The sequence below is a fragment of the Procambarus clarkii genome, chromosome 70 (assembly GCF_040958095.1).
Source record: "Procambarus clarkii isolate CNS0578487 chromosome 70, FALCON_Pclarkii_2.0, whole genome shotgun sequence".
NCBI classification, from domain to species: domain Eukaryota; kingdom Metazoa; phylum Arthropoda; class Malacostraca; order Decapoda; family Cambaridae; genus Procambarus; species Procambarus clarkii.
Window position 1 is genome coordinate 27740799 of NC_091219.1, and position 27650 is coordinate 27768448.

The window sequence follows — 27650 nt, forward strand, 5'->3', positions numbered from 1 at the left end:
GTCCCGCACCTACGGGTTCCTGACAGAGATCGTCACAGCCCCCTTGCACCCGAGGCCCGCTTCCTTCAAGACCAAGCAGAAGGAAGAGTAATAGCTACCAACTCACAAAACTAGTTATTTAATCGATACACAATCTATCAATTTAAAGAACAATCTATCAAAAACACTGGCAATCAACTCAAAACACTAGTTATCAATGGGGGTAGAAATAACCTAAGCTACTCTATCCCTTTGAGATGTATTTCTGTCTTGTCTCAATAAACACACTTGAACTAGTTATCAACTCAACACAGTAAGCATTAAAACATGTAAACTATTAACTCACCATACTAGTTATTACCGCAATACACACTACCTATTAATTCGACATACTGTAGCAATCTATTAAAATCACTGACAACCAAAAAATACTATCAACCAAAATACTAGTAATCAGTTAAACACTAGTTATCTAAATACATTAGTTATTAGTCCAACACACTAGCTATTAGTCCAACACACTAGCTATTAGCCCAACACACTAGCTATTAGCCCAACACACTAGCTATTAGCCCAACACACTAGCTATTAGCCCAACACACTAGCTATTAGCCCAACACACTAGCAATTAGCCCAACACACTAGCAATTAGCTCAACACACTAGCTATTAGCTCAACACACTAGCAATTAGCCCAACACACTAGCAATTAGCTCAACACACTAGCTATTAGCCCAACACACTAGCTATTAGCCCAACACACTAGCTATTAGCCCAACACACTAGCAATTAGCCCAACACACTAGCTATTAGCTCAACACACTAGCAATTAGCCCAACACACTAGCAATTAGCTCAACACACTAGCTATTAGCTCAACACACTAGCTATTAGCCCAACACACTAGCTATTAGCCCAACACACTAGCTATTAGCCCAACACACTAGCAATTAGCCCAACACACTAGCAATTAGCTCAACACACTAGCTATTAGCTCAACACACTAGCAATTAGCCCAACACACTAGCAATTAGCTCAACACACTAGCTATTAGCTCAACACACTAGCTATTAGCCGAACACACTAGCTATTAGCCCAACACACTAGCTATTAGCCCAACACACTAGCTATTAGCCCAACACTAGCAATTAGCTCAACACACTAGCAATTAGCTCAACACACTAGCTATTAGCCCAACACCCTAGCTATTAGCCCAACACACTAGCTATTAGCCCAACACACTAGCTATTAGCCCAACACACTAGCAATTAGCTCAACACACTAGCAATTAGCTCAACACACTAGCAATTAGCTCAACACACTAGCAATTAGCTCAACACACTAGCAATTAGCTCAACACACTAGCAATTAGCCCAACACACTAGCAATTAGCTCAACACACTAGCTATTAGCCCAACACACTAGCAATTAGCTCAACACACTAGCTATTAGCCCAACACACTAGCTATTAGCCCAACACACTAGCAATTAGCTCAACACACTAGCTATTAGCTCAACACACTAGCAATTAGCTCAACACACTAGCAATTAGCCCAACACACTAGCTATTAGCTCAACACACTAGCTATTAGCTCAACACACTAGCTATTAGCCCAACACACTAGCTATTAGCCGAACACACTAGTAATTAATTTCACAGGTCACCATTCGAAGCACAAGCCAAATATGAACATAAGAAAAAATGTAAGATAGCTAATTCCCCAACGATCACTGGTGAAGCGACCTCATATAATGAAGCCATAATTTAAATTCGTCGGAGACGGGCGTGGCTTGGTCGGTCTTCTCCTTGAAGTACCTGGAGTTGAACTCTTTGTAGTCGACGGCGTCTGGGATGTCGTCTCCCAGGTAGTGATCCCAGCACTCGTAGAGACGGTTGAGCATCGCTATGTCTGTGCGGGATAGACCCTTGTGCTGTCCTAACCTCCCAGGAAAGTGTTTCTTAATCTCTATGGTGGGGTGATGTTTGTTATCTATGGCGAAGGCGTTTTTCGAATAGTGCATGATACTGTTGAAGTCGTAGGGAAGACCCATGGTCAACAGGTAATCGTGCTCCCCGTCTTTTTGAGAAAAGTCCATGTGCGCATGTTTTTGTATGTTGTTCCAGTGAATAGTGACGTAATCGTTGCGGTCTGCTCTCACATGCTGGTGGTGGAAGCCGGCGGCGTGGAGCAGTTCGTGAATGACGAAGCCGCGGACGTTGCAGCCGCGCCCCAAGCTCATCTTCTGGAATTTCTTTTTATTTCTCGTAAAGCCCCTGATGGCGGAGCAGGCCTTCCCTGCAAAGATATGAAGGTAGTGCTCATTCTCCGGCTCTGTGACATTGCGGAAGCGGAGACAGGTGAAGTTGTTGAGCAGGTCCATCGAACGGTACACCGTCGCTTTATACGACTCACTAAACATAGGGTCGAATCCCACTGGCATTACCTTGTTCGGCCATCGCACTTTTAGAAAGGAGACCATTGCTCTTCTTTCCTTGAGTCTGTCAACATCACTGATGTCAGTGAGCATTGTCAGGTTTTGAGCGTGGCGAGAGCCAACCCCGAGGTCCACCTCGTCCCCATGGGCGTGGGTGGAGCCGCCCCAGGGCCCCGCGCCCCACAAACACGTCCAAGTTACTAAAAGCAACTTGATAAACTCCATCTTGTCACTGTTGAATATTTATTACAAATAATACAAAAATATCTAGAATTTTTATAAAATCCTAAAGCAAATAAATAATTAGAATGAAAAATTAAAGAGCTAACATTACAGAAAACCGAGATGTAAACACTAGCCTTATTAGGAACAACATCGCTACTCTTGTCAGATAACGTTGTACCTCTTCATCTAAGTCAAGAAGTTCAGCTTCCCATACAGCTCACATGATCTGAATCGGCGCTGACTGGAGGCTCCAACACCTGTGAAGGCGCTGACTGGAGGCTCCAACACCTGTGAAGGCGCTGACTGGAGGCTCCAACACCTGTGAGGGCACTGACTGAAGGCTCCAACACCTGTGAGGGCACTGACTGGAGGCTCCAACACCTGTGAAGGCGCTGACTGGAGGCTCCAACACCTGTGAGGGCACTGACTGAAGACTCCAACACCTATGAGGGCGCTGACTGGAGGCTCCAACACCTGCGAGGGCGCTGACTGGAGGCTCCAACACCCGTGAGGGCGCTGACTGGAGGCTCCAACACCTGTGAGGGGCGCTGACTGGAGGCTCCAACACCTGTAAGGGGCACTGACTGAAGGCTCCAACACCTGTGAGGGGCGCTGACTTGAGGCTCCAACACCTGTGAGGGGCGCTGACTGGAGGCTCCAACACCTGTGAGGGGCGCTGACTGGAGGCTCCAACACCTGTTAAGGCGCTGACTGGAGGCTCCAACACCTGCGAGGGCGCTGACTGGAGGCTCCAACACCTGAGGGGCGCTGACTGGAGGCTTCAACACCTGTGAGGGGCTCTGACTGGAGGCTCCAACACCTGTGAAGGGCGCTGACTGGAGGCTCCAACACCTGTGAGGGGCGCTGACTGGAGGCTCCAACACCTGTGAGGGGCGCTGACTGGAGGCTCCAACACCTGTGAGTGGCGCTGACTGGAGGCTCCAACACCTGTGAGGGACGTTGACTGGAGACACCAACACCTGTGAGGGGGCGCTGACTGGAGGCTCCAACACCTGTGAGGGGGCGCTGACTGGAGGCTCCAACACCTGTGAGGGGCGCTGACTGGAGGCACCAACACCTGTGAGGGGCGCTGACTGGAGGCTCCAACACCTGTGAGGGGGCGCTGACTGGAGGCACCAACACCTGTGAGGGGCGCTGACTGGAGGCTCCAACACCTGTGAGGACACTGATTGCCATTTCCCGTGATGCGAGTCACAACAGTCGACTGACTCCCAAGTAGCAATGTGCTCCCCAAATGTATCACAGCCTGGGACTCCAGCTCACCACCACGGAGATGACAGCTGACTGTGCTACAACTACACTATCTTCATCACTGTCACCATCTTAACTACTCACAACCATCAAAAGCGTGACCAACTTCACTCTAAGTTACCCTCGACACTATTATCTAAACTACATACCATCATCCTCGTCTCATTTTCGATACATACTGACTACATCACTATATCGTCACCACCCTCCCTACCCTTCACCACCTTCCCCACCCCTTTACCACCTTCACCACCCCTTTACCACCTTCCCCACCCTTCACCACCCCTTTACCACCTTCCCTACCCTTCACCACCTTCACCACCCCTTTACCACCTTCCCCACCCTTCACCACCCCTTTACCACCTTCCCCACCCTTCACCACCCCTTTACCACCTTCCCTACCCTTCACCACCTTCCCTATCCTTCACCACCTTCCCTACCCTTCACCACCTTCCCTATCCTTCACCACCTTCCCTACCCTTCACCACCTTCCCTACCCTTCACAACCTACCCTACCCTTCACCTTCCCTACCCTTCACAACCTACCCTACCCTTCACCTTCCCTACCCTTCACCACCTTCCCTACCCTTCACAACCTACCCTACCCTTCACCTTCCCTACCCTTCACCACCTTCCCTACCCTTCACCACCCTTTCTAAGAAAGTCCTAATCTAAACCTGTAAGATACTGAAGTTATTCAATACTCTCAAACTGGGGGAATGTATTTATGATGCAAGAAGATCCGTCGACGGGCAGCAACGCACTGAAGGGTGGCAGACACAGACGGGGGTACTAAGGAGCAGCCTTTGTACAGATGTACCATGGTGGAGATGGCTGCAGGGGTGTAGGGGTCTGGTTCTCTTCTGTGTTAAGGCCTGCTGGACACACTTCACCTCGAAACCGTACATCATCCCAACACACTATCACCCCTGCACACTAGTGTTGGGGTGATAGTGTGTAGTGCGATAGTGTGTTGGGGTGATAGTGTGTTGGGGTAATGTCAATCACCTCACCCAAAACTTTTGTACCATATCACCTCACCCAAATGCGAGTATAAGAATGGATGTATTTTGCGTGTTTACAGGTTACAGTTGTGTGGGTAAACTAAAGTCTTTGAAAATGTAATAAGTTATTACGAAACGCGTTCAGGCGTCAGACTAGAAATAAAAATGAATTTTGGAGAATTGATTTTTCAATTACCATCGACAGTGAAAAGACACATAAGAAATATTGAGAAAATTCGTGTTAGAATTATTAATCTTACCTTTTCGGTCATATTTAACAACACACACACACACACACATATATATATATATATATATATATATATATATATATATATATATATATATATATATATATATATATATATATATATATTAGTATATTTTGGTAGCAGTCTTTCCTGTAGACATATATTATTAAATATGACCGAAAAAGTAAGATTAATAATTCTAACACGAATTTTCTCAATCTTTCGTACATTACGCTTCACTGTTGGAGGTAAATAAAAAATCACTTCTCCAAAATTCATTTTTATTTCTAGTCTGACGCGACACGGGCGCGTTTCGTAAAACTTATTACATTTTCAAAGACTTCACAAATACACAACTGATTAGAACTTGCGTTTCTCTGATTTTATATCTACATTTGAGTGAGGTGGGAAGGGTGATGTGGCATTAACACAAGACAGAACAATAGGGGATATTAATAGGGTATTAAAAGTATCAACACAAGACAGAACAGAAACAATGGGTATTGAATAGAAGTGTTTGTAGAAAGCCTATTGGTCCATATTTCTTGATGCTTCTATATTGGAGCGGAGTCTTGAGGTGGGTAGAATATAGTTGTGCAATAATTGGCTGTTGATTGCTGGTGTTGACTTCTTGATGTGTAGTGCCTCGCAAACGTCAAGCCGCCTGCTATCGCTGTATCTATCGATGATTTCTGTGTTGTTTACTAGGATTTCTCTGGCGATGGTTTGGTTATGGGAAGAGATTATATGTTCCTTAATGGAGCCCTGTTGCAACAGGGCTCCATTAAGGAACATATAATCTCTTCCCATAACCAAACCATCGCCAGAGAAATCCTAGTAAACAACACAGAAATCATCGATAGATACAGCGATAGCAGGCGGCTTGACGTTTGCGAGGCACTACACATCAAGAAGTCAACACCAGCAATCAACAGCCAATTATTGCACAACTATATTCTACCCACCTCAAGACTCCGCTCCAATATAGAAGCATCAAGAAATATGGACCAATAGGCTTTCTACAAACACTTCTATTCAATACCCATTGTTTCTGTTCTGTCTTGTGTTGATACTTTTAATACCCTATTAATATCCCCTATTGTTCTGTCTTGTGTTAATGCCACATCACCCTTCCCACCTCACTCAAATGTAGATATAAAATCAGAGAAACGCAAGTTCTAATCAGTTGTGTATTTGTGAAATCTTTGAAAATGTAATAAGTTTTACGAAACGCGCCCGTGTCGCGTCAGACTAGAAATAAAAATGAATTTTGGAGAAGTGATTTTTGATTTACCTCCAACAGTGAAGCGTAATGTACGAAAGATTGAGAAAATTCGTGTTAGAATTATTAATCTTACTTTTTCGGTCATATTTAATAATATATATATATATATATATATATATATATATATATATATATATATATATATATATATATATATATATATACTGACAAAGTATTTCAGTATGGGCTTCTTGATCACAAACAATAATATAAACTCAGATGGCCTTATAAATGTATAATAACTAATAAAGAGTACCAGACGAATTAAACACACTAGGGCTAGGCTCCCTACATGGCGGCTTCCACAGAATTACCACACGGCAGATACATCCTCAAATTACACACACTACAGACTCAATTAATCATTCTCAATCAGACACATATCACACTAACGTAATGTTTCATATATTCTGGTATAAGAACTTAAAATGTAAGCAGTCTTAAATGACTAAAATGAAAGATTTCCTGAATAATAATGATGATACTTGACGGACCCACAACGTTGCTCTGCGCTCGCCTAGCTCCTCCCTGAGACCGGAAATGTACTTGACTAATACCTGTCCGCCAAATGCAAGCCCTTCTCTCTCATACACTATACTGTATAATACATTATACCCTACACACACACACTAATACATCATCCATATATATCAGCCACTATATATTTACTCATTATGTAATAATTCCCATTATATGCAAATTCAAACCTATTCATCCTGTGAGTACCAGTACTTCTGATGCAGTATACGTAATATGTACCTACAGTCAGGTGCATGTATTACTTACAGTAATGTGTATGTATTACCTACAGTCATGTATGCGTATTACCTACAGACATGTGCGTGTATTACCTACAGTCATGTGCGTGTATTAGTAAGCAAACTTGGGATACTTGGCTAAGATTTCTGGAAGTATATCATTTTAAATAAAGTATTTATATACATATTTCATGAACAAGATGAAGAGGGACAACGTGATCTGTCGAGTGGTGATGGGACACAACCAGCGTTCTCGCCACCGTTCCCAACGTCAAGAAACTGTCGTACTAAAGTGCCCTATCCTAACCTACCAGTGGACCCACCAACAAAAACGGGACATTATGTCGATTGACACCGTTGACCCCGAGACTCGTGTTTACAGCTCACTTTTCTACATTTTAGCTCTAATATTTATTTGCATTCTGATTATAAGAAAGATATTTATTATATATATTTGTAACATAATTAGTTATTCAATAGTGACCTAAGATGGAGTTGAAGAAGTTGTTGGTGGTGACTTGGGTGACAGTTTGGGCGTGTTTGTGGGGCGCGGGGCGCGGGGACGCCTCCTACAGGGACCAGGTGGCTCCCCAGGTCACCCACGACAGCGGGGACGCCTCCTACATGGACCAGGTGGCTCCCCAAGCCTCCCACGGCCAATACCTATCTCCGCTCAGTGATCGTGATAGGGCTCGAATCCTAAGATATCGATGGCCGGACAAGATCATACCGTTGGCATTCAGCCATTTTTATGCTGAAAAGTACAAGTCGCTGGTGTACCAGGCGATGGACCTCTTCAACGACCTCACTTGTGTCCGCGTCATCAATGCCACCAACATGGAGACGTACCATATTCGGGTCATGTTCAGCGATGATTGTGGTGCCGTCCAGGGCTACTTTGGCCCGAAGGACGGGTTCCAGGAGGTGCATCTGGGCGCTGGATGCTTCGTTGCTTTGGGCTACCCCGTTCACGAACTCATGCACGCCATGGGCTTCCGCCACCAGCATGTGAGATTTGACCGCGACGATAATATCCTCGTTCTAAGGGAAAATATTTTTGCAAATGATTATAAAGATAACTTCGCTATAAATAAGCGAAAGGGCGATTACCTGTGGACGATGGGTTTGCCCTACGACTTCAATAGCGTCATGCAGTACCCGGAGGACGCCTTCGGCTATGATAGGGCACACCTGCCCACCATGAAGCCCAAGGTGCCCTTCAATGGGTGGTTAGGACAGGTTGAGGGTCCATCCCGCTCAGACATAGCGATGATAAACCGTTACTACGAGTGCTGGGATCACTACCTGGGAGACGACATCCTCGACGCCGTCCCGTACGAAGAGTTCCACACCGTACTAACAGGCACCTACAAAGGCAAGGTAGACGAACCGAAACCTTTCTCAAATAATTTCAAGAATTGGCTTCTGAAGATGAAGTCGTTAGAGAATCGATGATCGTGCGAGATGTAGCTGTCTTGTTTTTTTCTTTGTATTGCTGTTTGATGTAACAGTGTTTGCTGACTGAAAACTTGCGTTAGCTTAGACTTACAGGCAAAGCTATACGGTCCTTAACTGAGAAATATATATAGTTCACTAGCAAGGGTATCCGGCGTTGTCCGGGACTGTCTGTCTCCCATCTGTCTCTCTTCCATCTGACCATCATTTTACCCGTCCATCTATCTATCCACATGTCTGTCCACCCACAAATCTATCCATCCATCTATTAGTATATTTTGATAGCAGTCTTTCTTGTAAACATATGTTGTTGAATATGACTGAAAGGGTAAGATTAATAATTCTAACACGAATCCTCTCAATATTTCCTACGTTCTTCTTCTTCACTGTCGAGGGTATTTGATAAAGTAACTCTCCAAAAATCATTCTTTTTATTCCTGGTCTGACGCCTGCACGCGTTTCGTAATTCCTTATTACATTTTCAAAGACTTAGTTTACACGCAAAATACATTCATACTTATACTCCTTTTGGGTGAGGTGATATGGCAGAAAAAAGTTTTGGGTGAGGTGACAAACAGAAGACAGAACACGAAACAATGGGTATGAGAACATAAGAATGGAAGTAACTGCAGAAGGCCTATTGGCCCATACTTCCTCTTCCTGTTTCCTTATTGGTTCGGGGTCTTGAAGTGGGTAGAATATAGTTGTGCATTAATTGGCTGTTGATTGCTGGTGTTGACTTTTTGATGTGTAGTGCCTCGCTGATGTCGAGTTTCCTGCTATCGCTGTATTTATCGATGATTTCTGTGTTGCTTGTTACGATTTCTCTGGTGATGGTCTGGTTGTGAGAAGAGATTATATGTTCCTTGATGGAGCCCTGTTGTTTGTGCATAGTTAATCATCTAGAAAGAGAAGTTGTTGTCTTGCCTATCCATCTATATATATATTTATATATCCGTTCATCAATCCATCTATCCACCTATCCATCGGTCTAGCAATATATATATCCATCCATTTATATATCCATCTTTCTATCTATCCAACTGTCAATCCATTTATCTACTGTCTCTGTCTGTGTCTTTGTCTCTTTCAATGTCTTTGCCTGTATGTTTGCTTCTGTCATTGACTCTGCATCTCTGCCTTTCTGTCTCAGTCTTTGTCTGTCTCATATAAAAATAGAGTTGTGTAATATTCGGCTGGCCGGCGGAGATAGGATCTCAAGGGGAGTGTGAAGTACTACAGAAAGGAATGGTTACCCCTTTACTCTGAGAACGGGCGTGGCTTGCACACCCTTGTAAGTTGTGAGAGCATCGTCTGCTGTATATGAGTACGTGGAAAATTATGGGCATTTCTGGTAATTTTCCTGAGATCAGTAAATAATTGTGTATATTTTTATGAGGGGAAAAATGGTTTCGAAAATTGTTATAGTCATTTGGGTTGAGACGTTCGGCCCAAGTGTCTGGCCTCCAACCTAGAACAGACAGACAGACAGACAGCAAAACAGACAGTCTTTCTAATGGTGTACTATGGGGTACTCGGCATTGCCAGCTCTGTCTGTCTGTTTCCCATCCATGTATCTGTCTGTTTATCAATCCATTCATCTATACACTCATCTATTTATTCATCCATGTGTTTCTCCACCTATACTTCCAACTATCCACCTATCTGAACATTTGTCTGTCGGTATATCTAGCCATCCATCTATGTGTTTAGTCTATCCATCAAAATATCTATCCATCCAACTCTCTAACCATCTACCTATCTAATCATCTATCCTTTCATCTATTTTCTCATCTATCTAGCTAGCTATGCATATATCTATCGACCTCTCCATTTATCTATCTACCCATCCATCTATCTACCCATCCATCTATCTACTTTGCCTTGCCTCATCTTCTTTGTCTCTGCCTGTCTCTGTATCTGCATCTCACTGTCAATGTCCCTCTCTGTATATTTCTGTCCGGGTCTCTTTTATGTCTGTCTATAAGTCTCGCTGTCTCTGTCTCGGTGTGTCTCTCTGTTTCTGTCTCTGCTTGCCTCTGTTTCTCTTTATCTCTGTTTTGGTGGTGAAGGGTAGGGAAGGTGGTGAAGGGTAGGGAAGGTGGTGAAGGGTAGGGAAGGTGGTGAAGGGTAGGGAAGGTGGTGAAGGATAGGGAAGGTGGTGAAGGATAGGGAAGGTGGTGAAGGGTAGGGAAGGTGGTGAAGGGTAGGGAAGGTGGTGAAGGGTAGGGAAGGTGGTGAAGGGTAGGGAAGGTGGTGAAGGGTAGGGAAGGTGGTGAAGGGTAGGGAAGGTGGTGAAGGGTAGGGAAGGTGGTGAAGGATGGGGAAGGTGGTGAAGGGTATGGAAGGTGGTGAAGGGTATGGAAGGTGGTGAAGGACTGGGATGGGGGTGAGGGACTGGGATGGGGGTGAGGGACTGGGATGGGGGTGAGGGACAGGGATGGGGGTGAGGGACAGGGATGGGGGTGAAGGTCTGGGATGGGGGTGATTGGTCCACAGACATTGCTGCTGGTCGCCATTGGTCCACAGACATTGCTGCTGGCCGCCATTGGTCCACGGACATTGCTGCTGGCCGCCATTGGTCCACAGACATTGCTGCTGGCCGCCATTGGTCCACAGACATTGCTGCTGGCCGCCATTGGTCCACGGACATTGCTGCTGGCCGCCATTGGTCCACGGACATTGCTGCTGGCCGCCATTGGTCCACAGACATTGCTGCTGGCCGCCATTGGTCCACAGACATTGCTGCTGGCCGCCATTGGTCCACAGACATTGCTGCTGGCCCGTTATTTTATATCGCTAGGTAAGATAATTATCACGAGAAAGCGCCAAGCCACACCGTCTATATAGCACTTGGATGGGGTCAGGATATGTATTTGGGTTGGGACGGTGGGAAGGAATGGTGCCCAACCAGTTGGACGGTCGGGGATTGAACGCCGACCTGCATGAAGCTTGGCCCTCGCTCTGCCGTCCAGCCCGAGTGGTTCACAAAGTGGCCCGCGACAGTCTCTATACATGGCACTTTACACCTGCGGCGAGTCAGTTACACAGTTGCTAATCCTCCTCCTCCACACCCAGCTGGGCGGCAGCTTAACAGTCATGTGCGTGTATTACCTACAGTCATGTGCGTGTATTACCTACAGTCATGTGCGTGTATTACCTACAGTCATGTGCGTGTATTACCTACAGTCATGTGCGTGTATTACCTACAGTCATGTGCGTGTATTACCTACAGTCATGTGCGTGTATTACCTACAGTCATGTGCGTGTATTAGTAAGAAAACTTGGGATACTTGGCTAAGATTTCTGGAAGTATATCATTTTAAATAAAGTATTTATGTACACATTTATTGAAGAAGATGAAGAGGGACAACGTGATCTGTCGAAAGTGGTGATGGGACACAACCAGCGTTCTCGCCACCGTTCCCAACGTCAAGAAACTGTCGTACTAACACCTGTGATACACACTCGTGATGGTTTGCCGCTTTCTCCTGACAGTTCACTACGATCCCAATCCGTCTTCGTTCCCCCAACCTTACCAAAACCTTTTGTCATTGAACTTTGAACTAGTGTTGATCATGTCTACTTCAGAATCGATCTCCACTTATGGTCATCCACCAACAACCACTAGCCACCCTGGAAAGTTTTGGTGAGACTAGACCTAACGTCTGGCCTACAACCTTAGACAAACACTACATTTTATACATACGGAAATAGAAGGCATCCATCAGTCTCAGGAGACTATGGAGTTGCACTCTGGTGTCGGCCTGGTCTGGAGTGGCCTTACTAGGGCGCAAAGCCAGGGTAGGTTGATTCGGGGGAGAAGCTGTTACCCAGGCAGCAGGTCCCCCCCTCTCCACGGCGCTGAAAGTCTCCTATGGAAAGGCATACGCCTTTACTCAATCGCCAAGATAATATATATGTCTGCCAGTGACGGCAACAAACAAATAATATAAGAAAGAAAAAATACAAGACAGCAAAATCCCACACACGATCACTGAGGATTTAATGACTTCCTGAATCTAAGCCATTTTGTAAGTGCTTCTGAGGCGGGCTTCACTGGGTGAGTGATTACTTCTCCAGTCTTATGCGGTTTCTTCTTGATGTACCTGGAGTGGAATTCTTCGTACGGGACGGCGTCTGGGATGTCGTCTCCCAGGTAGTGATCCCAGCACTCGTAGTAACGGTTTATCATCGCTATGTCTGTGCGGGAAGGACATTCCCTATTTCCTAAAAACCCAGAGAAGGGCTTCTTGAGCTTCATGGTGGGCGTATGTTTCTCATCTAAGTTGAAGGCGTGCAGCGGATAGTGCATGATACTGTTGTAGTCGTAAGGGAGACCCATCGTCCACAAGTAAGCTCCCTCTTCAGTTTTGGGCAGGAAGTTGGACAACATACCCACAATTATGTTGTCCTTCAAAATAGTGACGTAATAGTCGCGGTCTGGTCTCTGATGGTGGTGGCTGATGCCCAGCGCGTGGAACATCTCGTGAAGGGCGATGCCTACAGAGTGGCAGCCGTAGTCCAGGTTCATTTTGTTGAACGCGCCTAGGCCCTGGGTGTAGCCCAGTTGGGCGAAGCATCCATCCTCCCTGGCGCTAACACGAAGGTGGTACTCCTTCGTCCTGGAGACATTGCGGAAGCGGACACAGGTGAGGTCGTTGAGCGCGTCCATCGCCTGGTACACCAACGGGCGGAACTCACTAGAAAATGAGTTGTCAAAGTCTACTGGCACGATCTTGTCCGGCCAACGGTAACTTAGGAAGTAAGTCCTTACATACTCGCTTTCTAAATCATCACTTAGCGGAGTTTGGTACTGGGTGTGGTCTTGGAGGTCGTGGTGGCCGTGGGGAGACACCCGGTCCCTGAAGGAGTAGTCCTTGAAGAAGTGGTCCCCGCGACCCGCTCCCCACAAACACCCCCAAGTCACCAACAACAACTTCCTCAACACCATCTTAAGCCACTATTTAATAAATATTTGTAAAAATAAATCAATATTTTTACTAAAATTATACTGCAAATAAATAATTATTACTAAAAAATAATAAAAAACCGAGATGTAAACACGAGAACCCAGCATCAAGACTCGTGATAGATAACTTTGTCCCTCTTCGTCTAAGTTAAGTCATTTACCTTCCCCGTACAGTTTGTAACGTGTGGTCGCTGACTGGAGGCACCAACACTTGTGTGGGCGCTGACTGGAGGCTCCAACACTTGTGTGGGCGCTGACTGGAGGCTCCAACACTTGTGTGGGCGCTGACTGGAGGCACCAACACTTGTGTGGCCGCTGACTGGAGGCTCCAACACTTGTGTGGTCGCTGACTGGAGGCACCAACACTTGTGTGGGCGCTGACTGGAGGCTCCAACACTTGTGTGGGCGCTGACTGGAGGCTCCAACACTTGTGTGGGCGCTGACTGGAGGCTCCAACACTTGTGTGGGCGCTGACTGGAGGCTCCAACACTTGTGTGGTCGCTGACTGGAGGCACCAGCACTTGTGTGGCCGCTGACTGGAGGCACCAACACTTGTGTGGGCGCTGACTGGAGGCTCCAACACTTGTGTGGGCGCTGACTGGAGGCTCCAACACTTGTGTGGGCGCTGACTGGAGGCACCAACACTTGTGTGGGCCCTGACTGGAGGCACCAACACTTGTGTGGGCGCTGACTGGAGGCACCAACATTTGTGTGGACGCTGACTGGAGGCTCCAGCACTTGTATGGGCCCTGACTGGAGGCTCCAACACTTGTGTGGACGCTGACTGGAGGCACCAACACTTGTGTGGGCGCTGACTGGAGGCACCAACACTTGTGTGGGCGCTGAGTGGAGGCTCCAACACTTGTGTGGGCGCTGACTAGAGGCACCAACACTTGTGTGGCCGCTGACTGGAGGCTCCAACACTTGTGTGGGCGCTGACTGGAGGCACCAACACTTGTGTGGACGCTGACTGGAGGCTCCAACACTTGTGTGGGCGCTAACTGGAGGCTCCAACACTTGTGTGGACGCTAACTGGAGGCTCCAACACTTGTGTGGACACTAACTGGAGGCTCCAACACGTGTCCAACAACCATGTCAACTAAAACCAACTAAAGAGGGTTTTAGTTGACATGGGCTTGAAACCCGCCATATACTGCAGGTATGTTGACGACATTTTTACACAGGTACCTGATGCCAGATGTCTGCAGCAGCTGAAGGAGGCATTTGAGCAGAATTCTGTGTTGAGTTTCACGTACGAGATGGAGAACAATAGGAAGCTGCCCTTTCTGGATGTAACAGTCACGGAAAGGAGCGGAGGCTTCCACACTGCAGTCTACACCAAAGAAACAAATATAGGAATGTGCCTCAATGCCAATAGTGACTGCCCAGACAGGTACAAGAGGAGTGTTGTCAATGCTTACGTCGAGCGTGCTCTAAGCCACAGCTCAGGATGGAAAGAAGTCGATGAAGAACTCTGTAGATTAAGGCAGGTCCTAGTCAACAACGGCTTCTCTAACGGTTTCGTTGAAGACATCATAAAAAGAAAGGTAAAACGCCATGCAACTTCTGAAGAGTCAACCAACACAACACTTGTAACCCCTATTAGACTATTTTACAGGAACTTCTTTTCGACGGCTCATAAAACGTAGGAAAGGGTCCTGAAAGATATTGTTGATAGGAACGTCATCCCTATAGACAAAAATCAGAAAATATAATTGATAATTTATTATAAAAAAAAAAAAACGGCCAATCTACTTATGAAAAACTCGCCAGACACCAAGCAGAACGCTTTGAAGGAGACCAACGTCGTCTATGCCTTTAAATGCCCACTTGGGGACTGTAAGCCCCAAAGAACTCAGTATATAGGCAAGACAACAACGTCTCTTTCTAGGTGACTAACAATGCATAAGCAACAGGGAGCCATCAAGGAACACATAATCTCTTCTCACAACCAGACCATCACCAGAGAAATCTTAACAAACAACACAGAAATCATCGATAGGTACGGTGATAGCAGGCCTGCTAGACATCAGCGAGGCACTACACATCAAAAAGTCAACACCAGCAATCAACAGCCAATTAATGCACAACTATATTCTACCTACTTCAAGACCCCGAACCAATATGGAAGCAGCAAGAGGAAGTATGGAGACCCTCTGCAGTTACTTCCATTCATATGTTCACTTATCCAATTTTACCCATTGTTTCGTGTTCTGTCTTGTGTTTGTCACCTCACCCAAAACTTTTGTACCATATCACCTCATCCAATAGAGTATAAGTACGAAGAATTTGAGTATAAATTAAGTCTCTGAAAATGTTATACGAATTACGAAACGCGTTCAGGCGTCAGACAATTAAAAAATTAATTTCGGAGAATTGTTATTTTTATTACCACCGACAGTGAAGAAAAACATATAACTGGGATCTATCAGTTGATTTTGTAAATGCGCCCAAGAAAGATAGTGTTCACACTACATTATTAAAACAGTTAACACTGAAAAGCATCAATGAAAGTACTCAGAGTATGGGTAACGATGTGTATCAGTGCTATACCGACGGTTCTGTAGAAGAAGGTGGACGATGTACCGGATGTGCATGTAACATATTTGAACAATCTTCTCTCGTACATACAGCATTGAAGCGCGTCAATGACTGGGCAAGTACAACTCAAACCGAACTTGCAGGCATATACCTTGCCACTGAATTTTTAAAAGACAAAGGCAGTGGACTTATATACTGTGACTCGCAGAGTGCACTCCTGGCATTGAACGCACATAGTAGTGACACCCAGAAAATAGTCAGTGATATTCGAATGAATGTTTTAGCTGCTAAGGAAAACAGATTTGAATTTAAATTCATTTGGATACCATCACATGTTGGCATCTCAAGGCATGACACTGTTGATATGCTTGCTAAGTCAGCCTGCAGAAAACCAGTGGTAGAAATTGATATGGGTGTTTCATTAGCAGTGACAAAGAGAATACTTAAACAAATATCTAATGAAAATCTCACCGACCTAACAAATTCACAATGACCTGAAAGTTGTAGCATTAAATATTATGATAGATATCGTGAGGAGACATTCACATATGGGACTAATAGAACAAGAACCCGGCAATGTGATGTTATAGTGGCCAGAATACGCCTGGGATATAGACGTATCTGGCAGCTTTCTCAAAACCCAAATGTCGAGTACACAATGTGTCAACTTTGTGAAAGAGAAAACATGCACTCTCTTGAACATTATATTGTAGAATGTCCCATACTGACTGACTTTCGCCCTCCTGGGCTAAGGTATGCTGAACTCTGTAATTACTATATGAGTACTGGAACACTTGATGATATATTGGACTTGTATCCAAGATTTACCATGTAATATATCAATCATACAATGTATATATATGATGTAACTATATAACCTGAGCTTGTAAAAGCACCTTCATCACCTTCAGTGATTAAGTGCTTAATTGCACACTAGTTTCTTTATCAGCTATCTCACCCTGTCAGAGTAAATGAGACAAATGTATGTGAATGCATGTGTGTGTGTGTATATATGTATGTATATGTGTGTGTGTATGTATATGTATGGCTATAAAGTATATATGGAAGCTGATCAGAATTACATTTCACCTTTGTGAATGTACATTAATGACGCTATGTAAAAGACACATCTAACACTTTATGTAGGGCATACTACGTAAATCTGTGTATCTATGTATTTACGTATGTAGGTTAGTTTAGCATTTTAAAAGCACCGAATCACCTTCTGTGGTTGAGTGTTCAATAAACCCTTGAACTATATGTTTAACACTTCTCTAACCCTGTCCATGGAGGACAGAAGAAAATGTATGTATGCTGGTTAGCATTGTAAATGTGTGGCCACGTCTGTGGTAGAAAAAAAACATAAGAAATATTGAGAAGATTCGTGTTAGAATTATTAATCTTACCTTTTCGGTCATATTCAACAACATATGTTTACAAGAAAGACTGCTACAATATATATATATATATATATATATATATATATATATATATATATATATATATGTATATATATATATATATATATATATATATATATATATATATATATATATATATATATATATATATATATATATATATATATATATATATTTTTTTTTTTTTTTTTTTTTTTTTTTTTTTTTTTTTTGAGTACCACCTCTGGCTGGAAGAAGGGGGACCCATAGCCTCGGAGGAAACCACGCATAACGCATTAGAGGGAATGTTTAGATTCCCTCCAATACAGTTTCTGTGTGCTTTTCTCCTACCACCCCCTTCCTTTTTTTGTGCTTTATTATGTATTTGATGGCTACAAGATATACATGGGTTGATACAAAAATAATACAAAAAGGTGCTTAAAGGTTATGGATCTCTTGAAAAACACGACAATGGGAAACATTGATAAATGTCACAGACGGGTTCGATCATTGTTGCAAGTTAAACACTTCTTCGAATTCCTCTGAAGTTGGACTAGTGCCGAAGACGCAACAGGCATTTCCTCTCTGGATCGCAACACTGAGGCGCTGGAACAAGAAACTTTTTGCTCTCTGGTCTTTTGTAGCGCTGATCAATTTGTCCCCCAATTCCTTCAGGAACTTCAATGCACATTTTCCCCACGAACCGAGAGTCTCCGAGCCGATCGGAACAAAGCTGTAGCAGTGTGCCAGACCTCTGTATTTAATAATTTTCTGCGATTCCCTGAAAGAAGCAGCACCTCCGCTTTCACGTGTGCTGTAGTGGAGGTAGGTACTGGCCAGTGTGGCAGCGCATGTGTAGTCCCACACCACTTGCTTGCCATCCTTCCAAGGAAGCAAGGTGACCCCATCTGGGCACTTGTAAGGGTCGTTAGGTCTGGATAAGTGTGGTTCTCTTTGTGCCGGGCAGCGGGCTGTGGCGAGGCTCCTCTTGATGATGTCGTTGACTTCTTCATGCCTTGCAGTCTTACCCTGTGATTTACGACATACCAGACCATGACGACCATATTGGTCTGCCATCGCAGTTCCGCGGATGCACCTATGTTCGGTGTGGATGGGGGCGGCAAGGCGAAGGGCAACTCCAATGCGGAGAGCGTCATGACTGAGGTGAGTTCCCAGGGCTGCATTGGGTACAGCAAATAAAAAATCCCCGGCGTGGGGTGCTGTCACCGCTAGGAGGCGGGCTTTGTTTTCAGCATCAGCGTTGTCAATCATTGCTGTGAGAGTCTTTTCCATTATGGGGCTATCCCAGTGGGCTTGCTTGTGGTCAGGGTTCAGGGTGTGCAATGGTGTCCCATTGTCTGGCTGCTTCGATGAACGTTTGATCATGAGTTCCCGCTGTCTCACTCATACGCTCTGGTAGGATTTGCCCTACCAATTCGTTGGCTGCTGTACATGAGGATAAGAATGCTGGAAGTGCTTCCTCAGTTGCCTTTCGCATGCCTATCCCCCCAAATCTCACTGGTAGTGTTGCTTGGTCCCACTGACTGTCATCTAAATCTAGGTTGAGCGCCTTCCTGAATATTGACCTGAGGAGCTCATCATATTGATTTAGAAGTGGGTTGCCAAAAGTGGGTGCACACCTTAAGTAGTATGTTAGCTTGGGCAAGGTAAGGCACTTTGTGAGAAGGTAGAGGGCATCATGGGAGTCCAAGTCCCCTATTCTCGCTTCCATCCTCTTTAGGTCTCTAAACTTTTCGTCAAGGACTGCAGCAATGGCATTTGGCCCAGAGGTGCTCCAACTAGTGCTCCAAGTGCTCCCCAACCTTACCAAAACCTTTTGTCATTAAACTAGTGTTGATCATGTCTACTTCAGAATCGATCTCCACCTCCACTCCACCTTTGTAAGTGAAGCAGCTGCGTGCGTGGCGGGAACAGGAACCCACCAGACCGCGGGCAAAGCTTATATAAACACTGGCTGTTGCGCGCGCAGGTTGGGCGGTTAGACGCATCTCCACAGACCTACGTTTTCTTCCATCAGAAAACCAACTGCTTTGGAAAGCAGTGTTCTTATGTCTGCCAGTGACGGCAACAAACAAATAATATTAGAAAGAAAAAATACAAGACAGCAAAATCCCACACACGATCACTGAGGCTTTAATGACTTCATGTAGCTAAGCCATTTTGTAAGTGCTTCTGAGGCGGGCTTCACTGGGTGAGTGATTACTTCTTCGGTCTTATGCGGTTTCTTCTTGATGTACCTGGAGTGGAATTCTTCGTACGGGACGGCGTCTGGGATGTCGTCTCCCAGGTAGTGATCCCAGCACTCGTAGTAACGGTTTATCATCGCTATGTCTGTGCGGGAAGGACAGGCCTGATGTCCTACAATCCCAGAGAAGGGCTTTTTGAGCTGTATGGTGGGCGTATGTTTCTCATCTAAGTTGAAGGCGTTCAGCTGGTAGTGCATGAGACTGTTGTAGTCGTAAGGGAGACCCATCGTCCACAAATAAGCTCCCATTCCGGTTTTGGTCTGGAACTGTGAGAAATCCGTCTCAATTATGTTGTCCTTCAAAATAGTGACGTAATAGTCGCGGTCTGGTCTCTTCTGCTGGTGGTCGATGCCCAGCGCGTGGATGATCTCGTGAAGGGTGATGCCTATAGAGTCGCAGCCTTTGTCCAGGTTCAGTAAGTTGGACCCGCTTTCGTGGTCGATGTAGCCCAGTTGGGCGAAGCATCCATACTCCTTGCCGCTAACACGAAGGTGGTACTCCTTCGTCCTGGAGACATTGCGGAAGCGGACACAGGTGAGTTTGTTGAACACGTCCATCGCCTGGTACACCACCGGGCGGTACTCACTAGTAAACATGTCGTCAAATTCTACTGGCACGATCTTGTCCGGCCAACGGTATCTTAGGAAGAAAGTCCTTACATCCTCGCTTTCTAAATCATCACTTAGCGGAGTTTGGTACTGGGTGTGGTCTTGGAGGTCGTGGTGGCCGTGGGGAGACACCCGGTCCCTGAAGGAGTAGTCCTTGAAGAAGTGGTCCCCGCGACCCGCTCCCCACAAACACCCCCAAGTCACCAACAACAACTTCCTCAACACCATCTTAAGCCACTATTTAATATATATTTGTAAAAATAAATTAATATTTTTACTAAAATTATACTGCAAATAAATAATTATTACTAAAAAATAATAAAAAACCGAGATGTAAACACGAGAACCCAGCATCAAGACTCGTGATAGATAACTTTGTCCCTCTTCGTCTAAGTTAAGTCATTTACCTTCCCCGTACAGTTTGTAACGTGTGGTCGCTGACTGGAGGCACCAACACTTGTGTGGGCGCTGACTGGAGGCACCAGCACTTGTGTGGGCGCTGACTGGAGGCTCCAACACTTGTGTGGGCGCTGACTGGAGGCTCCAACACTTGTGTGGGCGCTGACTGGAGGCTCCAACACTTGTGTGGGCGCTGACTGGAGGCACCAACACTTGTGTGGGCGCTGACTGGAGGCTCCAAGACTTGTGTGGTCGCTGACTGGAGGCACCAGCACTTGTGTGGCCGCTGACTGGAGGCACCAACACTTGTGTGGACGCTGACTGGAGGCACCAACACTTGTGTGGGCGCTGACTGGAGGCTCCAACACTTGTGTGGCCGCTGACTGGAGGCTCCAGCACTTGTGTGGCCGCTGACTGGAGGCACCAACACTTGTGTGGGCGCTGACTGGAGGCACCAACACTTGTGTGGACGCTGACTGGAGGCACCAACACTTGTGTGGCCGCTGACTGGAGGCTCCAGCACTTGTGTGGACGCTGACTGGAGGCACCAACACTTGTGTGGGCGCTGACTGGAGGCTCCAACACTTGTGTGGCCGCTGACTGGAGGCTCCAGCACTTGTGTGGCCGCTGACTGGAGGCACCAACACTTGTGTGGGCGCTGACTGGAGGCACCAACACTTGTGTGGACGCTGACTGGAGGAACCAACACTTGTGTGGGCCCTGACTGGAGGCACCAACACTTGTGTGGGCGCTGACTGGAGGCACCAACACTTGTGTGGACACTGACTGGAGGCACCAGCACTTGTGTGGGCCCTGACTGGAGGCACCAGCACTTGTGTGGATAAAAATGTATAATGAGTTCAAAATTATTTGGTATGTGTCATGGCGCCTTTTTCATGTGCTCGCTCCCCCTAACTTTAGACCCTGCATGGCTACGCCCCTTGAGAGGGGATGCTGTGGCAGATGAGAGGAGAGGAGGGGAGAGAGAGATGAGAGAGGTGGAGGTGCTGAAGAGCGGGGAGGTGGAGCATGAGGCTCTCCATCATAACTGGATGCCCCATCTTGTTTATATATAAATTTTTTGTATAAAAATATATATATTTTACTTCAGTCCATTTTTGCTTTTGATCTCAAATTGTTTTAAGTCTTAGTTTTTAAGTTTATTTTGTCCACATCATGCCCGAAACGCTATGAGTATAGTGGGTTTAGGCATAGTTTGTACTTGCTCTACCTAGAAATCCAACATTCTGCTTGAATAAATCCACAAGGGCCGTGACGAGGATTCGAACCTGTGTCCGGGAGCATCCCAGATGCTGCCTTAATCGACTGAGCTATGTGATGCTCCTGGACGCAGGTTCGAATCCTTGTCACAGCCCTTGTGGATTTGTTCATTTGATGCATCATGTTATTGTGATTTCTGTGTGTAACATTCTGCTTGTAACTCACTTTATATGATGAGCAAACCACACATCGGAAGATGGAGAAACTTCTCCATGCTCCAGATGATGGAGTCTGGCTTCATGCAGGTCGGCGTTCAATCCCCGACCATCCAAGTTGTTGGGCAACATTACTTTCCCCCGTCCCATCCCAAATCCTTATCCTGACCCTTCTAAGTGCTATATAGCCGTAATTTCTTGGCACTTTCCCCTAATAATTCCCTCCCTCCTTCGCTCCGTCCTGGACCATTATAAAGTCGTGTGTGTGAATACATCATTTACATAATGTTTGTATTCACTTTTCCCTAAATAAACATTATGATTATTATTATAAATATGGTACAGCTGGGTTGTAATTAATTGGTATATTTTGGCAAAGCCTCTATAGTAGGCATCCATCAGTGTGAGACTATAATTAGGAGTTACGCTATGGTAACCAGGGCGCAAAGCCAGGGTAAATCGACATTGAGGAGAGGCTGTCACCCATGCAGCAATTCCCCACTCTCCATGTTGTTGGAATTCTCCAATGGAAAGGCAAACGCAAATACGCATGGTTCCAGCGACGACGCATGAGCTGCCAGAACGAAGTTGAAGCCATCAACGAGCTGCCTTAGGGGCTCGTTGTTATTTACACATCGTTGGAACATTCGTTATAGAATTGTCTCTGAATTCACCTATGTGGCCACAGGTAGAGAGTTCCACAGCCCCTTTCCGCCCGAGGATGACATCCTTCACCGCCCAGCAAAAGGTGAAAATCGTACATTTTGGTTTTATAATATTAAAATTTATATATTTATAATATTTATTAAAAATATTTAATGAATATATATAATATTTTATAGTGTCGCGATCCAGAGGGGGAATGCTCGCTGCATCCTCGGTTCATGCCCGGCGTCGGAGGAGTTCGAGGAAATCTACAGCCTCTAGGAAGCGAACTTTTTTGTGTGTCCTCTTAATGTTAATTTTTTGTATAAAATCAGATATGTAACTGCATAACCTTGCATAATAAAGTGTACACCATAAAAAAGGGGGGTGGTAGGAGAAGCGAACACTCTTACGTATTCAGAGTTAAATGGCAAGTTTTTCCCTGAATGCTCTGTGTTCCCTTCTCTGAGGCTGTGGGTTCCTATAATTGCACCAGTGGTGGTACCCCCCTAATATTTTATAATATAATTCATTAAAAAATATTTTAATACTTCCTCGGGCTGAAGGGGGGCTAAGGAACTCTGTGACCCAACTGTTGATGATTGATAAAGATTAAGCCACCAAAGAGGTGGCACGGGCATGATTAGCCCGTAAGACCCACTGATGTGGGAGTCGACCTCCTATTGATCTCATGGCGCCGAGACGCTGCTTCAGGCGCTTCAAGCCACTATAACACAGAAGCTTTTGTGTGTGTATTCCACTGATAGAAAGCATAGATTTAAATTGTCGATACAAAATTATTTTGTTTAAAGCGTCTTTTTTCTAATTTGAATCTCGCTTCCTATTGCCGCCAAACACCACCACTGTGGTCAGAAGTTCAAATCAGGTACTGCATTATTCTATTAATTACTGAATGAAAATAAATACTTATATATAAGTGAATACATATTATTTGTTATTTATTATTTATATCATTTTACTTACAATAATATAAGATAATTTGTATTTAAACCCTTTGAATGGAAATGTCAACATTGATCTTACTCAGATGAAACATAACAGTGTTCTCGCTAGACACGGAGATCCCTTTTATATAACCGTATTATGAATGAAAACAAGTGGGATATTTGCCCTAATTGTGAGCGTGAAGTGACTGTAGTGGGCCGTGGCCCCGAGAGTGGCTGAGGAAGTGGCCGGCGAGGTAGCCAGTGGCCGTCACCACCATCTTGTGAGGGAAGCTGAAGGTAAGACTTCACCTCTCCTCTCACTTTATGGCTTGGGCCACGGGTTTAGCCAGGATGCGTGTGTTGGAAATATGTTTTAAGAGTGTGGTGTAGGGTGTGGGGGGCGAGGTAGGGGGTGGGGGTGGGGGAGGGTTTATACTCATGGGTGGTTGGGGCTACGGGGGTAAAGCCAATGATCTAAACAATGGTGTAAAATGTTCTCTCTCTCTCTCCCCCAGCTCTGGCCTACCTCCCCCCCCCCTCTGTCTCTCTTCCCATGCTCCAGCTTATAGTGTGGGTGCCGTGGGCTTATTTACAAGTCTGGGTTACAATTATCACCATGTCATCTCCCACCTCTCGTTTCCTCCTCCCACCTCCTGATGTTTCCTCCTCCTACCTGACGTTTCCTCTCAGTCATATATTCTTCCTCCTCCTTATTCCACTTCCTGAACTTTCATCCCTCTCTGACTTTGTTTTCCTGAGAACACTCCATAGCAATCAATTGACTCAAGATGCAGTATAAAGTATATATATATATATATTATATATATATAGGGGACACCACTTCTGGTTGCATTTGTAGGGACCCTCGGCCCCGAAGATGATGATATGCAGCATCCGGGGGAGCCTTCTGGGGCACCCGTGTACACTCACATATTGCCTTCTCCTACTAACCCCCCCCCTCCTATATTTTGTATATTTTGTCATTTTATTTCAGTTAAAACTTCTTTACACAAAATGGATTACAACATTGGTTACATGCAAGGTACAAGGCTAATTGTCACAGGTTGTCGAGCTCTTCCAGCTTCTCAGATGGCTGGCAGGAACCAAGGATGCAGTGTGCATTTTCTTGTATATTATATATATTATTATTATTTTTTTTTATTGCAGTGTACCTGAGTGAAGAGTTTAATCATGAGTAGTGGTGAGCGTAGACCACTGAAGCGGAAGGCAGAGGAGTCACTTGAACAGGAACATGGTAAGATATAATTTAGCTATAACAGTGGATGAAAATGTTGCTTCATGTTTTTTTAATGTACTTTACAGTTGTGTTTATTTGTAGGAATACTGATAGGTGAATATCATAGTTTTCTGGGAGGCCTCCTAATGGTGGTCACTTGATGGACAGATGTAATAGGACCCATTATCACCACACCAGAAATAAATCTCTCTCTGATATCCCCAGAGTCAAACTTAATCTGTGTAAACATTCTATGTAAATAAAGGGACCTAGCCACTCCCTAATGAATTGAAAAGCTGTCCAACTTTTGCATCATTCAAAAACAAAACTAAAAAGTACCTAATTTCATCTTCATAATTTCCTACCTTGTAGCTTTATAATTGCACTGTATCTAGTGCTACCCAATCTCCCAATCTTATGTACCTAATCCAAACAACTTTACCATTGTGATCATTGCTGTCTTCTTATATGTGCTATCAATTTGCTGTATGTCTATTAATCTTTGTTTAAATTACCAATTAAGCTGTCAATGCAATCAATCAGAGCTACCAATGTGCTTTAATATACTTACTAATCTCTCTCATCTGATTTTTTTCTTGCAATGTACCTATTATCACTATTAATTCTGCTAGGATTTACCTACTTAAAATTATCTGTTAGATTAAGGACCTGCCCGAAATGCTGCGCGTACTAGTGGCTTTACAAGAATGTAAATATCATGCTATGTATCCTCACAAACCCAATGTACCTTCTTGTATATAAATAAATAAAAATAAAATAAATAAACAAATAGAGTAGTGAAAACCAAATGAACATAATGTATGTGAGTGTTGGGCTCTGGACAATGACATAGGGGCTAATTTTCAGCATATGGGAGACATAATAGATATAAATTTATTTATTTATTTATATATACAAGAGTACTTACATTCTTGTACAGCCACTAGTACGCATAGCGTTTCGGGCAAGTCCTTAATCCTATGTTCCCTAAAATACGACCCTGCGAAAAATCGTTCTAACAACCAAGTACCCATTTTACTGTTGAGTTAAACAAGAGGCTACAGTTAAGGATTTGCACCCAGTAAATCCTCCCCGGCCAGGATACGAACCCAGGACAAAGCGCTCGCGGCTCACTCGTGAACCCAGGTGAGTGTCTTAACCACTACACCACGGGGACTGCAAATAAGGGTGTAAGCCACCAATTTACCAGCCAACTCTTTCACAGATCGAGCCCTTTGATGGGGCACTGGGGGGGAGGCTTGCTTGGTTTGCCAACACTTAGGCCCAAGATTCATGGGCTTTTGGGTTGTTTTTAGCAGCCTGCAGTGGAGGTGGCTGATCCTGCAGTCCTCGATGAGCTCGAGGTTTTCAGGGCAGCATTGAAAACTTCCCCTTACATTTGTCAAGTCATCTCAGGGTGGGTGACTTCGGGCATGGTCAAAATGACTGCATCTCTTCAGTGGGTTTCCTGCCTGTTTCTAGTCTCGAAACGGGACTCTGGATCTCTGGTTTATCCTCGACCTGTCCAGGTTTAACTAGATAGTTTATTCCTTGCTCCTCCTTTCAGATGATCACGGACCCAGGTCTGTCTCATTCTACAGACAGGTACGTATACTTTGAGGATCTCCCTGGACTTCTCGGATGCGTACTGGTACGTCTCTATTCATCCGAGGTTCAGGGATTGGTTAGACTTCGTCGGTTGGCGGCAGGCTCTCCGCTTTTGGGTTCACCTGTTCAGGCTCAATCTGCCTTCTCGTGTTTATGCATTTGGCTCAGGTCACGTTTGGCTCGGGTCATGATGACCTCGTATTCATTTGCTGGGTGTTTGGGTGTTGGCCTAGCGACGACTGACTGGTGTGTGCTCCAAACCAGTCCACGTGTCTGTTAGCCCAGGGTCTGGTGCTTTCCCAGCTCACAGGACTTGGGTTCTTGGTGAACTGGTGGAAGTCCCTGTTGGTTTTGTCCTAGGTTTGGACTTGGTTGGGCCTTGTTTGGGATTCGCGTTAGGCGTTGCTTTCATTATCTCTAGCAGCCTTGCTCCTGCTGCAGTGCCGCCATCTCATGGTGTTGAGTTGGTGCAGGGTGACTCAGCGGTTGCTCGAGCAGTTGTGTGGAAATTTGAACTTCGCCCTTATTGTTTAGCCCTTGGGTAGGGCTTGGCTTTGGAGGCTTTTCCTGAATTTTTGATCATTTATTTACATTGTTTGGAGAGTGTTTTTTTACTGTTTTGAGGCTGCGGTCTCGTTTCCACAACAAACTTTCTGGGTACCTTCCCCTGGTGGTGGCAAACATGAATAAATTTACATAAAATTGTTCATACGTGCCACTGCTCCCTGTACCTCTCTGAGGGGGGGGGGGCCATGTTCTAGCTCATGGTCCACAGTAGTCCAAATAGAACTCCGTGACTGATGGCATCTTGTAGTCACGGAGGCACCATATCAGTATAGTAGCTTCAGGGAGCCACCAGGGCCCACCCAGTAATTTGTTTCATTACATTCAATGTTTTTTTTATTATTATAAAATTAGTTTAGTAAT

General features: G+C 45.1%; 5 protein-coding genes across 9 annotated transcripts in view; 2 read left to right on the forward strand and 3 right to left on the reverse strand.

The window, feature by feature from the left end:
- Positions 1–1670: 1670 nt before the first annotated feature.
- On the reverse strand, positions 1671–2692 carry LOC123775243 (seminal metalloprotease 1-like). The gene has a single exon (XM_045770226.2). It carries the CDS (start codon positions 2636–2638, stop codon positions 1706–1708), a length of 933 nt encoding a protein of 310 aa, XP_045626182.1. The 5' UTR covers positions 2639–2692; the 3' UTR covers positions 1671–1705.
- A 4942-nt stretch (positions 2693–7634) lies between these two features.
- On the forward strand, positions 7635–8697 carry LOC123775362 (low choriolytic enzyme). The gene has a single exon (XM_045770508.2). The coding sequence runs from the start codon at positions 7698–7700 to the stop codon at positions 8661–8663; it is 966 nt and encodes a 321-aa protein (XP_045626464.2). The 5' UTR covers positions 7635–7697; the 3' UTR covers positions 8664–8697.
- Positions 8698–12620: 3923 nt separating this feature from the next.
- On the reverse strand, positions 12621–13659 carry LOC123775364 (astacin-like metalloprotease toxin 3). The gene has a single exon (XM_045770510.2). It carries the CDS (start codon positions 13615–13617, stop codon positions 12658–12660), a length of 960 nt encoding a protein of 319 aa, XP_045626466.2. The 5' UTR covers positions 13618–13659; the 3' UTR covers positions 12621–12657.
- Positions 13660–19682: 6023 nt separating this feature from the next.
- LOC123775363 (astacin-like metalloprotease toxin 3) lies at positions 19683–20721 on the reverse strand. The gene has a single exon (XM_045770509.2). It carries the CDS (start codon positions 20677–20679, stop codon positions 19720–19722), a length of 960 nt encoding a protein of 319 aa, XP_045626465.2. The 5' UTR covers positions 20680–20721; the 3' UTR covers positions 19683–19719.
- A 3250-nt stretch (positions 20722–23971) lies between these two features.
- The window catches only part of LOC123775358 (uncharacterized), a 49384-nt gene continuing 45705 nt past the window's right edge, over positions 23972–27650 (forward strand). For 2 of the 5 annotated variants that reach the window (XM_045770496.2, XM_045770495.2), the window contains exons 1-2: positions 23972–24175; positions 25046–25133. In XM_045770496.2, coding sequence (XP_045626452.2) covers positions 25070–25133 — 64 coding nt within the window. In that variant the 5' untranslated portion in view covers positions 23972–24175; positions 25046–25069. The remainder of the gene's footprint in view (positions 24176–25045; positions 25134–27650) is intronic. The other 3 variants (XM_045770493.2, XM_045770490.2, XM_045770494.2) reach the window with 2 other exon arrangements.